Below are 16725 nucleotides of genomic sequence, written 5' to 3' on the forward strand. Positions count from 1 at the left end.
AGAGATATCCTTGATGAAAACCTGCTCCAGAGCGCTCAGGACTTCAGATTGCGGTGAAGGTTCACTTTCCAACAGGACAACGACCCTAAGCACACAGCCAAGATAACGCAGGAGTGTCTTCGGGACAGGTCTCTGAATGTCCTTGAGTGGCCCAGTCAGAGCCCGGACTTGAACAAAATCTCTGGAGAGACCTGAAAATAGCTGTGCAACGATGCTCCCCATCCAACCTGACAGAGCTTGAGAGGATCTATAAAGAAGAATGGGATAAACTCCCCAAATACAGGTGTGCCAAGCTTGTAGTGTCATACCCAAGAATATTGTAATCACTGCTTCAACAAAGACTGAGTAAAGAGGCTGAATACTTATTTAAATGTGATATTTCTTTTTTTTCTTTTTTTAAATAAATGAGCTAAAATTCATGAAACCTGTTTTTGCGTTGTCATAATGGGGTATTGTGTGTAGATTGATGAGGGAAAAAACTGTTCAGTCAAATTTAGAATAAGGCTGTAAAGTAACAAAATGTGGAAAAAGTCAAGGGGTCTGAATACTTTCTGAATGCACTGTATGTAAAATCATTACACCTGCATGATTGTCCACAGGTTTCCAGCTACAGAAGTTGAAAGACTTGTTTGCAATGTGTTGTCACCCCAAGGAACAAGGAAATTATGCATTCTAAAAATACCTCTTAGTGGAACTGTTTGCACAAGCCTGTTGTACAGGGACAGGCATTCTAAAATGAATCCTCCCCATTGGACGTTTTCCACACAAGCCTATATTATTGCCTGGATGCGTGAGCTTGTTCACCTTGAAAATGTACAAAGCTAGTCAAAATTCTGAATATTTGAGAATATAGCTAAAGCTCAGGTGGGGGTAATAGGTCATGTACCTTCACCCTGGCAGCCATCCAGCCATGAACCTCCTGCAGTTAACCCCTTTGTTGTTTTCCAGAGGATTGTGTGTCAGTGATACAAGAGGCTACTTTAATGTAGAAGCCTACATTGACTGGCAGAATTCAAGATACAGCAAGTATTACCTTTTAAAATTAGATAATTACATCGATTTGACATTCAGCAGGTCTACCAAGTAAAATGTCTGTTTGCTCGCTGTTCACTCATTACTTTTGGCCTCTTAAGCCTGATTTTCCATTTTCCTAGCTTACAATCCATAGAGAAACTGTTATGATTGTACTTTACATGCATTTCCTTAGCTCACACCATGTTCATCCTAGAATCTCTCTCCAATCCTGTCAGGGATGGGAAGCGCTAGATCCTGACTTCCTACCTTTGTTGTTGTTACAGGACATCCTGAAGCTTAGGCAGGGGCCACTCATCTTACCCTGAGGGCTTCACACTGACAAGCCATGGAGGACAATCGCAACAAGTGGAGCCCCAAAGTGTTTCTCCCCCAGCCCCCTCCTCCCCCGGTAAACCCCCGCAAGCTCTGTCCTCCCCTCCAGCCACATTCTCCATTAGCCTCCCCCCAACCCCCTCTCCCCAAAAAACAGAGGCAAGCTCAAGAGGTCCTTCAGAGTAGCAGGACTGTCAAATATGTGGTCATAGCAGCTACACCAAAGACAACAAGATTTGGAACAGTCAAAATGTCTAATTTTACAGGTCAGTCAAATGGAGGTTGTATAAATGTATTAGGGTACAGGTTTGACCAGCTTAATGTTTGCTATACTCCTGTTTTCTGTTGATTCTAGTTGTCTGGCTTCTTTTCACCAGGCCCAATAAGGAGAAGGCCATGGCTCCCCAGCCAGCAGGGCCCAGTAAGTTGGCCCAGTACTCTACACTGCAGCACTCCTTCCTTACGGACGTCTCTGATGTGAGAGAGATGGAGGGAGGCCTCCTCAACCTGCTCAATGACTTCCACTCCATAAAATTGCAGGCTTTTGTAAGATGACCATGGACAACCCTGTGAATACTGAGACCCAGTTATTCAGTGGAAATGTGGCCATTTGTTTTAAATTATACCATAGTGCAATGGTTACATAGGACGTTCTGTATTTTATACAGGTATGTAAAGGTGTGAATAACCTTTGCTGTGTCCTCTCAGGGAAGGTGTGCTCCTTTGAGCAACTGGAGCACATGCGTGAAATGCAAGAGAAGCTTGCAAGGCTACATTTCAGTCTGGACAGCCATGTGCAGGAGATGTTAGAGGACCAGCAGAAGTGTGCCTCCGACCACAACCTGGAGCACCTGCTCTGCAACATAAGCACCACTGTAGTACACAGCTCACCACATTTCTGTCCTTATCCAGATCATAGTCATGTTGAATCACACTGTAGTCAAGGGGACTGCTAAAAGAGAGAGAGAGTGAATAGACACTGAGAGAATGGACTCCGGAGTTCTTCTTAAAAAATATAGAATTAGAGTTGAATAAATGTAGATAAACTAGATTTTTTTTGCAATGACTTATACAGGAAACTAACCTCAATATCAAAACCTTCATTTCAATTCACAATTCCGTATCTAAAACCTTGATTTTGGACAAAATTACCTGAATGGATTATTACTACCAAGAGCTATCAAGAAAAAAAACTTCTAACAAGCCAAAATTTGCAGAAACACAGCGGAACCTGGAAATACCATCCAACACAAAATTGAGTGAGTAATGTTCAGTCTGAACCTACTTACTGAAGCCAAAAAGAAAAAGACAATAATCTCTATAATTTTGTTATATAAAGCTTAATAAATAATGCTACTAAACTACCAAACTGCTAGGAAACAATCTGACTGAAATTAGCACTGAAGTGTAAAATGAGAGGTGTGAAAACTCTTGAGCCTAACAATGGCAGGAGAGTTTCACAGCCTCCTCCATCTGTGCAGAGAATATATCCTCCACAGAATCCCCAAAATACAACAGCCACAGGACAACTGTGTTTGGATACTGAAAAGATATAGCTAGCTAACAACCTCCCTTTCCATGTGGAAAAGACAGACAGAGACTTGCTAGCTACGTTAGCTTGCTAACTGGGATTTTCTACAAGGAATCTGCCTCCTGAAAAAAGCTTCTCCCAAGTGGGTGTGACACCTACACCTGTTGCCTGCTGCACTGCTGCTTGGATTCCACCTGGCGATCTGTTCACCATCTGCCCTGGCCTGTCTCCCCTGTCTGGTATAGGTACCCCCGTCACTCTCCCTCATCTCTTCCAAGCTTTCGCTCAACTACAGCACACACGCACTGTTGAGGCGAGTGACTCTGAACTTACAACGGCTAGCTCCAAGTTGTTATATTTTTCGGTTGTGCTTTATGCTATTTGCCTCATGACTACTGAGTGCTTTGTTGACTATGAACTTGCTTGTTTACCCGACCGTGGGACAGTCTATGTTTGTTCCCACACTCGGGACTCTGACTCTCTATTGGTTACACATACTCTTGGCCTCCCATCCTATTCTAACCACCTCTCGCCGGCTTTGTATTCATGTTAACTGATGAAATTGCTGTACAATATGATCTTGATGCCATCTGATGCACATTCAGATGTCATAAATCAACACTGCAGAGCTCTCCCTGTCCTCTGTCGTGCCCTAATTGTATTACTGCTGATTATAGCTGGAAATGTGCATATACACCCTGGCCCATCTACTGTATAGCCCCAATTCTGATTTGTGCTCTGATATCTGCTTCACTGACTTCTGCCCTCGTAAAAAGCCTTGGTTTTCTCCACGTTAACACTAGAAGCTTATTACCTAAATTGGATCAATGGAAAGTGTGGGTTCACAGCTTCAATCCAGATGTGTTGGTCATTACTGAGATGTGGTTAAGAAAGAGTGTTTTGAACACTGATGTTAACCTTTCTGGTTATAACCTTTTTCGGGCAAGACAGATCTTCCAAAGGTGGTGGAGTGGCAATCTTTACCAAGGAACACCTTCAGTGCTCGGTTATCTCCACCAAGTCTGTCCCCAAACAATTTGATTATCTGGTTTTACGCATTAAACTTTCAAATAACACTTTGTTGACTGTTGCTGGGTGTTATCGGCCACCATCAGCACCGGCCTATACCCTAAATGCCCTAAGCTCTCTCCTGGCCTCTTACACTAAGTCTGAATTTGTCCTGCTAGGTGACCTAAACTGGGACATGCTTAAACCACCTGACCAAGTCCTAAAGCAATGGGACTCCCTAAATATTTCTCCGATTATTACCAATCCCGCAAGGTATGACTCCAAACACCCAGGAAAGCTACTCTCCTTGATGTTATCCTCACAAATAATCCTGATAGGTATGGTGTTTTCTGTAATGACCTTAGTGATCACTGTTTTACAGCCTGTGTTCGTAATGGCTGCGACCTGTCCTGACTTGTCATAGACGCTTGCTAAAAAACTTTAATGAGCAAGCCTTCCTTCATAATCTGGCCTCTGTAAATTGGTATAGAATCAGCTTGATCCCCTCTGTTGCTTGGACCTTCTTTTTTTATATTTTCAGTGGTATTGTTAACAAATACGCGCACATAAAGAAAATGAGTATTAAAAACAGGTTCGGCCCCTGGTTCGACCGTGATCTGGCAGAGTTACTCCACCTCAAGAATTCCATTTGGCAAATCGCTCGGCACACGCATACTCAGGCTGACTGGCTCTCGTTCAGGCAAATTAGAAATAAGTGCACTCAGGCTATCCGGAAGGCCAAAGTTACTTTAAGGAGCAGTTCTCTCTCTGTGGGTCTAAGCCCAAGAAGTTCTGGAAAACGGTTAGCGACCTGGAGAATAAACCCTCCTCCTCACAGCTGCTTATGTCCCTTAATGTTGATGATGTGGTTGTTACTTACAAGGAGCACATGGCTGAGCTCTTTAATCACCACTTCATTAAGTCAGGATTCCTATTTGACTCTGACATGCCTCCTTGTCCGTCCAACATTTCCTCATCTCCCACCCCTTCTAATGCGTCTGTCCCCGATGCTCCTCCCTCTTTTTCCCCTGCCCCGCTACAAAGTTTCTCCCTGCAGGCAGTCACTGAGTCCAAGGTGCTAAAGGAGCTCCTTAAACTTGACTCCCAAATATTATCTGGTTCAGATGGTTTAGACCCTTTCTTCTTTAAGATTGCTGCCTCTATCATCGCCAAGCCTATCTCTAACCTTTTAACCTGTCTCTCCTCTCTTGGGAGGTTTCCATTGCTTAGAAGGCATCCACGGTGTGTCCTTTATTTAAAGGGAGAGATCAAGCTGAACCTAACTGTTATAGGCCAATTTCTATTTTGCCCTGTTTATCAAAAGTGTTGAAAAAGATTGTCAAAAATCAACTGACTGGCTTTCTTGATGTCTATAGTATTCTCTCGGGTATGCAATCTGGTTTCCGCTCAGGTTATGGATGTGTCACTGCAACCTTAAAGGTCCTAAATGATGTCACCATTGCCCCAATATTGTGCTGCTATTTTTATTGACTTGGCCAAAGCTTTTGATACGGTAGACCATTCCATTCTTGTGGGCCAGCTAAGGAGTATTGGTGTCTCTGAGGGGTCTTTGGCCTGGTTTGCTAACTACCTCTCTCAGTGTATAAAGTCAGAACATCTGCTTTCTCAGCTACTGCTTGTCATCAAGGGAGTACCTCGAGGTTCGATCCTAAGCCCCACGCTCTTCTCAATTTACATCAACATCATAGCTGAAAGCAGTAGGAAGCTCTCTCATCCATTTGTATGCAGATGATACAGTCTTATACTCAGCTGACCCCTCTCCAGATGTTGTGTTAAATGCTCTACAACAAAGCTTTCTTAGTGTCCAACAAGCTTTCTCTGCCCTTAACCTTGTTCTGAACAGCTTCAAAACAAAGGTAATGTGGTTTGGTAAGAAGAATTCCCCTCTCCCCACCGGTGTAATTACTACCTCTGAGGGTTTAGAGATTGAGGTAGTCACCTCATACAAGTACTTGGGAGTATGGCTAGATGGTACACTGTCCTTCTCTCAGCACATATCAAAGCTACAGGCTAAGGTTAAATCTAGACTTGGTTTCCTCTATCACAGTGGTTCACAAACGTTTTATAGTCCCGTACCCCTTCAAACATTCAACCTCCAGCTGCATACCCCCTCTAGCACCAGGGTCAGCGCACTCTCAAATGTTGTTTTTTGTCGTCATTGTAAGCCTGCCACACAGACACTATACGATACATTTATTAAACATAAGAATGAGTGGGAGTTTTTGTCACAACCCGGTCATGGGAAGTGACAAAGAGTTCTGATAGGACCAGGGCACAAATAATAATCTAATAATAATCAATCATTTTGCTCTTTATTTAACCATCTTACATATAAAACCTTATTTGTTCATCGAAAATTGTGAATAAAATGAGAAGGGTGTGCTTGAAAGGATGCACATAACTCTGCAATGTCATAAATAATTTTCCACACACAGTCTGTGCCTGTATTTAATTTTCATGCTAGTGAGGGCCGAGAATCCACTCTCACATAGGTACGTGGTTGCAAAGGGCATCAGTGTCCTAACAGCACGATTTGCCAAGGCAGGATACTCTGACCGCAGCCCAATCCAGAAATCTGGCAGTGGGTTCTGATTAAATAAAATTTTCACAGAACCGTTTGTTGCAATTTCGATGAGAATCTCTTGTTCAGATATCGGTAAGTGGACTGGAGGCAGGGCATGAAAGGGATAACGAATCCAGTTGTTTGCGTCGTCCATTTCGGGAAAGTACCTGCGTAATTGCGCACCCAACTCACTCAGGTGCTTCACTATATCACATTTGACATTGTCCGTACACTTGAGTTAATTTGCACACAAAAAATCAGACAATGATGGAAAGACCTGTGTGTTGTCCTTGTTAATGCAGACAGAGAAGAGCACCAAACTTTTTAATCATAGCCTAAATTTTGTCCCGCACATTGAATGTAGTTGCGGAGAGTCCCTGTAATCCTAAATTCAGAACATTCAGGTGAGAAAAAACATCACCCAGATCGGTCAGTCGTGTGAGAAACTCGTCATCATGCAAGCGGTCAGACAAGTGAAAATTATGTTCAGTAAAGAAAACTTTAAGCTTGTCCCTCAATTCATTAAAACATGTCAATACTTTGCCCCTTGATAACCAGCGCACTTCTGTATGTAGTAAAAGCGTTACATGGTCGCTGCTCATATCATTGAATAGTGCAGAAAATACAGGAGAGTTCAGAGGCCTTGCTTTAACAAAGTTAAACATTTTCACTGTAGTGTCCAAAACGTCTTTCAAGCTGTCCGGGATTCTCTTGGCAGCAAGAGCCTCTCAGTGGATGCTGCAGTGTACCCAAGTGGCACCATGAGCAACTGCTTGCACGCGCGTTACCACTCCACTATGTCTCCCTGTCATGGCTTTTGGCCATCAGTGCAGATACTAACATGAGCAGCAACTACGTTTGGCAACATATGGACCGTAAGTGGAATTCCCGCAAGAAAGTAACAGTTAATGTGATTATGTTAATTATTTGACTAGGCTAACTGTATTTGACATTATTTCACTGAACACTAGATTGTTTCATTTTATTTTTGGCTGTGAAACGAGCGTACTCAGGCAAGAAAAAAATCTCACCCAAATGTATAGCCCAGTTGGAAAATATAAATGGACTGTTTGAAAATGTGAAAAAATTAAATATATTTACAGTATATACAGTGGGGAGAACAAGTATTTGATACACTGCCGATTTTGCAGGTTTTCCTACTTACAAAGCATGTAGAGGTCTGTAATTTTTATCATAGGTACACTTCAACTGTGAGAGACGGAATCTAAAACAAAAATCCAGAAAATCACATTGTATGATTTTTAAGTCATTCATTTGCATTTTATTGCATGACATAAGTATTTGATACATCAGAAAAGCAGAACTTAATATTTGGTACAGAAACCTTTGTTTGCAATTACAGAGATCATACGTTTCCTGTTGTTCTTGACCAGGTTTGCACACACTGCAGCAGGGATTTTGGCTCACTCCTCCATACAGACCTTCTCCAGATCCTTCAGGTTTCGGGGCTGTCGCTGGGCAATACGGACTTTCAGCTCCCTCCAAAGATTTTCTATTGGGTTCAGGTCTGGAGACTGGCTAGGCCACTCCAGGACCTTGAGATGCTTCTTACGGAGCCACTCCTTAGTTGCCCTGGCTGTGTGTTTCAGGTCGTTGTCATGCTGGAAGATCCAGCCACAACCCATCTTCAACGCTCTTACTGAGGGAAGGAAGTTGTTGGCCAAGATCTCGCGATACATATCCCCATCCATCCTCCCCTCAATACGGTGCAGTCGTCCTGTCCCCTTTGCAGAAAAGCATCCCCAAAGAATGATGTTTCCACCTCCATGCTTCACGGTTGGGATGGTGTTCTTGGGGTTGTACTCATCCTTCTTCTTCCTCCAAACACGGGGAGTGCAGTTTAGACCAAAAAGCTCTATTTTTGTCTCATCCGACCACATGACCTCCCATTCCTCCTCTGGATCATCCAGATGGTCATTGGCAAATTTTAGACGGGCCTGGACATGCGCTGGCTTGAGCAGGGGGACCTTGCGTGCGCTGCAGGATTTTAATCCATGACGGCGTAGTGTGTTAATAATGGTTTTCTTTGAGACTGTGGTCCCAGCTCTCTTCAGGTCATTGACCAGGTCCTGCCGTGTAGTTCTGGGCTGATCCCTCACCTTCCTCATGATCATTGATGCCCCACGAGGTGAGATCTTGAATGGAGCCCCAGACCGAGGGTGATTGACCGTCATCTTAAACTTCTTCCATTTTTTATTAATTGTTGCCTTCTCACCAAGCTGCTTGCCTATTGTCCTGTAGCCCATCCCAGCCTTGTGCAGGTCTACAATTTTATCCCTCATGACCTTACACAGCTCTCTGGTCTTGGCCATTGTGGAGAGGTTGGAGTCTGTTTGATTGAGTGTGTGGACAGGTGTCTTTTATACAGGTAACGAGTTCAAACAGGTGCAGTTAATACAGGTAATGAGTGGAGAACAGGAGGGCTTCTTAAAGAAAACCTAACAGGTCTGTGAGAGCCGGAATTCATACTGGTTGGTAGGTGTTCAAATACTTATGTCATGCAATAAAATGTAAATTAATTACTAAAAAATCATACAATGTGATTTTCTGGATTTTTGTTTTAGATTCCGTCTCTCACAGTTGAAGAGTACCTATGATAAAAAAATGACAGACCGCTACATGCTTTGTAAGTAGGAAAACCTGCAAAATCGGCAGTGTATCAAATACTTGTTCTCCCCACTGTATATACAGTATATAAAAAAGAAATGTGAATCACATTTTTATTTGTCGTACCTCCGTACCACCGTTTGGGAATACCAGCTCTATCGTAATCGCTCCTCTTTCACCCCAGCTGCCAAACTAACCCTGATTCAGTTGACCATCTTACCCATGCTAGATTACAGAGACGTAATTTATAGATCGGCAGGTAAGGGTGCTCTCGAGCAGCTAGATGTTCTTTACCATTCGGCCATCAGATTTGCCACCTATGCTCCTTATAGGACACATCACTGTACTCTATACTCCTCTGTAAACTGGTCATCTCTGTATACCTGTAATCCCACTGGTTGATGCTTATTTATAAAACCCTCTTAGGCCTCACTCCCCCCTATCTGAGATACCTACTGCAGCCCTCATCTTCCACATACAACACCCGTTCTGCCAGTCACATTCTGTTAAAGGTTCCCAAAGCACACACATCCCTGGGTCGCTCCTCTTTTCAGTTCACTGCAGCTAGCGACTGGAATGAGCTGCAAAAACACTCAAACTAGACAGTTGTATCTCCATCTTTTCATTCAAATATTCAATCATGGGCACTCTTACTGACAGTTTTGGCTGCTTCGTGCCTTTTGCCTTCTGGTAGGTCATCATTGTAAATAAGAATTTGTTCTTAACTGACTTGCCTAGTTAAATAAAGGTTAAATAAAAAAATATTTTAAAAAGGGCAATGGTTATTTTACATGCTGTCTGTAAATAAGCAGAGTGTGGTTCTTCCCACACATTCATGTTTACATCCTTAGCAGATGCTCTTGAATAAAACATATCTATCACACTGACGTCTTTTGGATAACATCCAGTCCAAAAATGTGATAATGCATGCTTTTCACATCCTATCCAGGCACGCAGTAGTTGGCTGTGGAGAGGCAGCATACACTGACAGACCAGACAGTTTGACCTCAGGCCCAAAATGTGAAATGTGTCCATTGTTAGTTTGATTTCTAGCATCCACTGCTGTGGTGTGGTATGTGTGAGTGTTCAGTATGAGTGAGTGTGAGTGTGGTGTGAAAGCCCTTCAGCTCATTAGAGATATGGGTGCCAAGAATACTCTGTAGCCATAGCAGCAAGCAATAATGTAGCAGCAAAACAGATGGGCTGTGAAATGAATTTTCTACTGTGTATATTAGCTAGTAGAATTTACTAATTTGGGCTGATCTAGGGCTTACTAACAGTGATACTGTCACGTTCCTGACCTATTTCTGTTAGTTTGTTGTATGTGTTAGTTGGTCAGGACGTGAGTTTGGGTGGGCATTCTATGTTTTCTGTTTCTATGTTGGTTTATGGGTTGCCTGGTATGGCTCTTAATTAGAGGCAGGTGTTTGGCGTTCCTCTAATTAAGAGTTATATTTAGGTAGGTTGTTTCACAGTGTTTGTTGTGGGTGGTTGTCTCCTGTGTCGGTCGCACCATACGGGACTGTTCGGTTTGTTTTGTTATTCGTCATTTTTATGTGTAGGCTATTTTCCCTGTTCGTGCGTTCTTCGTGTTTATGTGAGTTCGTCGTCCAGGTCTGTCTACACCGTTTGTTGTTTTTGTTAGTTTAGTCAAGTTCGTGTTTTCTTTAATAAATCATTTCTTCAAACTCCGCTGCATTTTGGTTCAATCCCTGTTCCTCCTCAGATACAATGATTGATGTGGTGAGATGTCATGTATTGAGCTAGCATTCTGTTGTTCTGTAAGCCTATACTTCCATCTAATTATGTTTTACTCTGATTACCCCAACATGGGACTATAAAAATGTAAATGTTGCAACAAGTTCCTAATAACACCTATATAAAGGCAAAAAAAAGTATTGAACACGTAACAAAGCCCCGGGGCTACATAATCTTAATTTCCCCCTCAGATGGAACAACTCAGCAGCTCAATGTATTCTTTTCCAAATGTTCTCTCGCAATCTCTGGGATTCACCTGATTTACCAGGGAAAACACTGACTTTGACACTGACTTCTGTTTAGCTTGAATCCTTAATGTGCCTGTGTTGGATCCTTAATGTATTTGTGTCCAGACAAAAACTACACCTGGCTAAAAACCAGGACCTTCCCAAGACGTCTGGACGTTGACGAGGAAGATTAGGATGGCAGATCGCTCATCATCCCACAACGACGAGGAAAGGTTCCCATGATATTGATCCAACTGGGCCACATAGAGCCCCTGGTTAGATAAGGATTTGTAAATGATTGATTGATTCAAACAGGTGTCAAACACTTAATTTGTGATCTCGAGACAAATACTCCACATTCATAGCACAAGTTCTGCAATTTTAGATATTGTATGGTAGCCCGTATATTTTGTGAGGGAATATTGAGTCCACCACAGGCAGAACTTTTCAAAACTAATGACACATTCATTAGTATATCATATGGAACTGGAACGAATGAATGGAACGAATTGCAAAAATCGCTGAAGTTGGAGACTTATATCTCCCTCACTAACTTTAAGCATCAGCTATCTGAGCAGCTTACCGATCGCTGCAGCTGTACATAGCCCATCTGTAAATAGCCCACCCAACTACCTACCTCATCCCCATATTGTTTTTATTTACTTTTTTGCACACCAGTATTTCTACTTGCACATCATCATCTGCACATCTAATACTTCAGTGTTAATTTGCTAAATTGTAATTACTTCGCTACTATGGCCTATTTATTGCATTACTTCCTTACTCCATTTGCACACATTGTTTATACATTTGTCTATTGTGTTATTGACTGTACTTTTGTTTATCCTATGTAACTCTGTGTTGTTTTTTGTCGCACTGCGTTGCTTTATCAGGCCAGGTCGCAGCTTTATCAGGCCAGGTCGCAGTTGTAAATGAGAACTTGTTCTCAACTGGCCTACCTGGTTAAATAAAGGTGAAATAAAAAAATATACTAATTTATAAGATAATTCATGTGTTATTAGTTTTGAAAAGTTCTGCATGTGATGTGTGAGACCAGAGACACATTTTCTTTGGTTCATCAAAAAGTGTAAGATAAGACACCTTTGTTTTACTTCAACTTGCCAAGCCTAGCTCTTTTTCCAATATGGCCTGGACCTGAGTCCCATAAGAAGACCTGTTAAATACATTCTATTAGGTACACCCATCTCGTACCTGGACGGACCCCCTGTAGCCATGAAGGGCTGCGCCTGGTCAGTAACAATGTTCAGATACACTGTTTAAATGTTGCTTAATTAGTATCAAGGACCTAATGTGTGCCAGGGAAACATTCCCCACACACTTACACCACCGCCACCAGCCTGTGCCGTTGATACAAGGCAGGATGGGGCCATGGACTCATGCTGCTTACGCCAAATCCTGATTCTGCCATCAGCATGACGCAACAGGAACCAGGATTTGTCGGACCAAGCAATGTTTTTCCACTCCTGTGATCGTCTGCCCAATGGAGTCGGCTCTTCTTGTTTTTAGCTGACAGGAGTAGAAACCGGTGTGGTCGTCCGCTGCAATAGCCCATCAGTGACAAGGACCGACGAGTTGTGCATTCAGAGATAAGGTTCTGCACACCACTGTTGTACTGCACCGTTATTTGCCTGTTTGTGGTCTGCCTGTTATTTTGCACGATTCTTGCCATTCTCCTTTGACCTCTCTCATCAACTAGCTGTTTTCGCCCACAGGACTGCAGCTGATTGGATGTTTTTTGTTTGTCGCACCATTGACGGTAAACCCTAGACCAGTGGTTACCAACCTTTCCTGAGTCAAGATCACCTTCTGAGTCCAAAAGCAAGCCGAGATCTACCGCACAGATTTGTTTTCAAATGATTTAAAAAACCTATGCAGAATTAACCTGTTAAAACAGTTCTGTAGCAATTAGGTTTGTGCAGTAGGCTATAGGCCCAATACCTTATCACTGCATATTGGCAATGCTTGAATTGCCCTGACAATGTTGTTCTTCTCAGACCATTACACTGGTAATACACTGCTCAAAGAAATAAAGGGAACACTAAAATAACACATCCTAGATCTGAATGAATGAAATATTCTTATTAAATACTTTTTTCTTTACATAGTTGAATGTGCTGAAAACAAAATCACACAAAAATTATCAATGGAAATCAAATTTATCAACCCATGGAGGTCTGGATTTGGAGTCACACTCAAAATTAAAGTGGAAAACCACACTACAGGCTTAAAACAAGTCAAAATGAGGCTCAGTAGTGTCTGTGGCCTCCACGTGCCTGTATGACCTCCCTACAACGCCTGGGCATGCTCCTGATGAGGTGGCGGATGGTCTCCTGAGGGATCTCCTCCCAGACCTGGACTAAAGCATCCGCCAACTCCTGGACAGTCTGTGGTGCAACGTGGCGTTGGTGGATGGAGCGAGACATGATGTCCCAGATGTGCTCAATTGGATTCAGGTCTGGGGAACGGGCGGGCCAGTCCATAGCATCAATGCCTTCCTCTTGCAGGAACTGCTGACACACTCCAGCCACATGAGGTCTAGCATTGTCTTGCATTAGGAGGAACCCAGGGCCAACCGCACCAGCATATGGTCTCACAAGGGGTCTGAGGATCTCATCTCGGTACCTAATGGCAGTCAGGCTACCTCTGGCGAGCACATGGAGGGCTGTGCGGCCCCCAAAGAAATGCCACCCCACACCATGACTGACCTACGGCCAAATCGGTCATGCTGGAGGATGTTGCAGGCAGCAGAACGTTCTCCATTCCAGACTCTGTCCCGTCTGTCACGTGCTCAGTGTGAACCTGCTTTCGTCTGTGAAGAGCACAGGGCGCCAGTGGCGAATTTGCCAATCTTGGTGTTCTCTGGCAAATGCCAAACGTCCTGCACGGTGTTGGGCTCTAAGCACAACCCCCACCTGTGGACGTCGGGCCCTCATGGAGTCTGTTTCTGACCGTTTGAGCAGACACATGCACATTTGTGGCCTGCTGGAGGTCATTTTGCAGGGCTCTGTCAGTGCTCCACCTGCTCCTCCTTGCACAAAGGCGGAAGTAGCGGTCCTGCTGCTGGGTTGTTGCCCTCCTACGGCCTCCTCCACGTCTCCTGATGTACTGGCCTGTCTCCTGGTAGCGCCTCCATGCTCTGGACACTACGCTGACAGACACAGCAAACCTTCTTGCCACAGCTCGCATTGATGTGCCATCCTGGATGAGCTGCACTACCTGAGCCACTTGTGTGGGTTGTAGACTCCGTCTCATGCTACCACTAGAGTGAAAGCACCGCCAGCATTCAGAAGTGACCAAAACATCAGCCAGGAAGCATAGGAACTGAGAAGTGGTCTGTGGTCACCACCTGCAGAACCACTCCTTTATTGAGGGTGTCTTGCTAATAGCCTATAATTTCCACCTTTTGTCTATTCCATTTGCACAACAGCATGTGAAATTTATTGTCAATCAGTGTTGCTTCCTAAGTGGACAGTTTGATTTCACAGAAGTGTGATTGACTTGGAGTTACATTGTGTTGTTTAAGTGTTCCCTTTATTTTTTTGAGCAGTGTATATATTTTGTTGTATTACTTGTGAGGCACAGCTGAGCAAGCATAATCATGACCTTTTTCTTTTACTGAACTGATGGCCTGGATCTGATGGTCAGACAGGGGATGGCGGGAGGGTGATAGCACTGGTGAGGCTGCCTCTCACCTGACTCACCTTCCCTCCTCTCTCCCTCCGCTGAGAAAAGAGGACACAGTCTTCCAGCTGATGGCGATTCATGTTATCACTCCGATGACCGATCAGAGACAGTGAAGTATTCCTCGATATTAAAAAGGAGAAGCCGCTAATAATAACAATGCAAGCTTTGGAAACACTTTGCTGTACTCATTCATTACAGCTGCAGTGCTGGTTGTAGAGTGAGTGGAAGTAGTGGGAACGCTAGCTTTGGGACACAAAATCGGGAACACGCATTTTATGGCTTATAGGCCTAAGTGCTAAACAAAATGTTGACAGTGCTGAATAACAATTTAACATGAACGTACTTATTAAAATAGCAGCTATTGAGGAAACTGTGCAGACACAATGATCTAATCAATATGATTGGCCAGCGGTAGGCCTATAGGTGTACTTGATTTGCTGTCTGGGCCTGCCGGGTACGCAAAGTTTTACCTTCAGACACATTAAATAGTTCAAAATTCGGACACTTTGCCTTCCCGGTGCTAGAGCTGCTGAATCAAGTTCACCTAACGCCAACAGCACAAAACGCAAGGCTTTATTGTTGTTTTTTACAGAAATGTTTGGTGATCAACTACAAATGCCTTGGTGATCACCTCCCTAGACACTGTCATGCGTGAAAAGCCCAGGAGGCTAGCTATTACTTGCGCATACTGGAATCTGCGCACCTGACTCACTGTCTGTAGGAGCGAACCATTTTTGTGAATTGGATAGTGTTCCTAATAAACTGTCCACTGGGTGTATACAGTACCAGTCAAAAGTTTGGACACACCTACTCATTCAAGGGTTTTTCTTTTGTGAAGACATCAAAACTATAAAATAACACATATGGAATCATGTAGTAAACAAAAATGTGTTAAACAAATCAAAATACACTACCGGTAAAAGGTTTAAGAACACCTCATTCAAGGGTTTTTCTTTATTTGACTATTTTCTACATTGTAGAATAAAAGTGAGACATCAAACCTATGAAAAAAACACATATGGAATCATATAGTAACCAAAAAAGAGTTAAACAAATTGGGTTGATGTCAGGTAATTGTGGAGGCCAGGTCATCTGATGCAGCACTCCATCACTCTTCTTCCTGGTCAAATAGCCTTTACACAGCCTGGAGGTGTTGGGTCATTGTCCTGTTGAAAAACAAATGACAGTCCCACTAAGCGCAAACCAGATGGGATGGCGTATCGCTGCAGAATGCTGTGGTAGCCATGCTGGTTAAGTGTGCCTTGAACTCTAAATAAATCAGTCACCAGCAAAGCACCCCCACACCATCACACCTCCTCCTCCATACTTCACGGTGGGAACTACACATGCAGAGATCATCTGTTCACCTACTCTGCGTCTCACAAAGACACAGAGGTTGGAACCAAAAATCTCAAATTTGGACTCATCAGACCAAAGGGTAGATTTCCACCGTTCAAATGTCCATTGCTAGTGTTTCTTGGCACAAGCAAGTCTCTTCTTCTTGTTGGTGTCCTTTAGTAATGGTTTCTTTGCAGCAATTCGACCATGAAGGCCTGATTCACACAGTCTCCTCTGAACAGTTGGTGTTGAGATGCGTCTGTTACTTTAACTCTGTGAAACAATTATTTGGGCTGCAATTTCTGAGGCTGGTAACTCTAATGAACTTATCCTCTGCAGCAGAGGTAACTCTGGGTCTTCCTTTCTTATGGCGGTCCTCATGAGAGCCCGTTACATCATAGCGCTTGATGGTTTTTGCGACTGCACTTGAAGAAACTTTCAAAGTTCTTGAAATGTTCCGTATTGACTGACCTTCACGTCTTAAAGTAATGATGGGCTGTTGTTTCTCTTTGCTTATTTGAGCTGTTCTTGTCATAATATGGACTTGGTCTTTTACTAAATAGGGCTATCTTCTGTATACCACCCTCACCCCTAAACTG

The 16725-nt window shown here is 43.3% G+C and overlaps 1 protein-coding gene across 1 annotated transcript; it reads left to right on the top strand.

The window, feature by feature from the left end:
* The first annotated feature begins 1360 nt into the window (after positions 1-1360).
* LOC129812095 (coiled-coil domain-containing protein 28B-like) lies at positions 1361-11264 on the top strand. Its single transcript, XM_055864044.1, has 5 exons — positions 1361-1599; positions 1725-1893; positions 2055-2222; positions 11048-11070; positions 11210-11264. The coding sequence occupies exons 1-5, from the start codon at positions 1361-1363 to the stop codon at positions 11262-11264; spliced, it is 654 nt and encodes a 217-aa protein (XP_055720019.1).
* The last annotated feature ends 5461 nt before the right edge of the window (positions 11265-16725 follow it).

This window comes from Salvelinus fontinalis, chromosome 15, assembly GCF_029448725.1.
Source record: "Salvelinus fontinalis isolate EN_2023a chromosome 15, ASM2944872v1, whole genome shotgun sequence".
In the NCBI taxonomy this organism is placed as follows: domain Eukaryota; kingdom Metazoa; phylum Chordata; class Actinopteri; order Salmoniformes; family Salmonidae; genus Salvelinus; species Salvelinus fontinalis.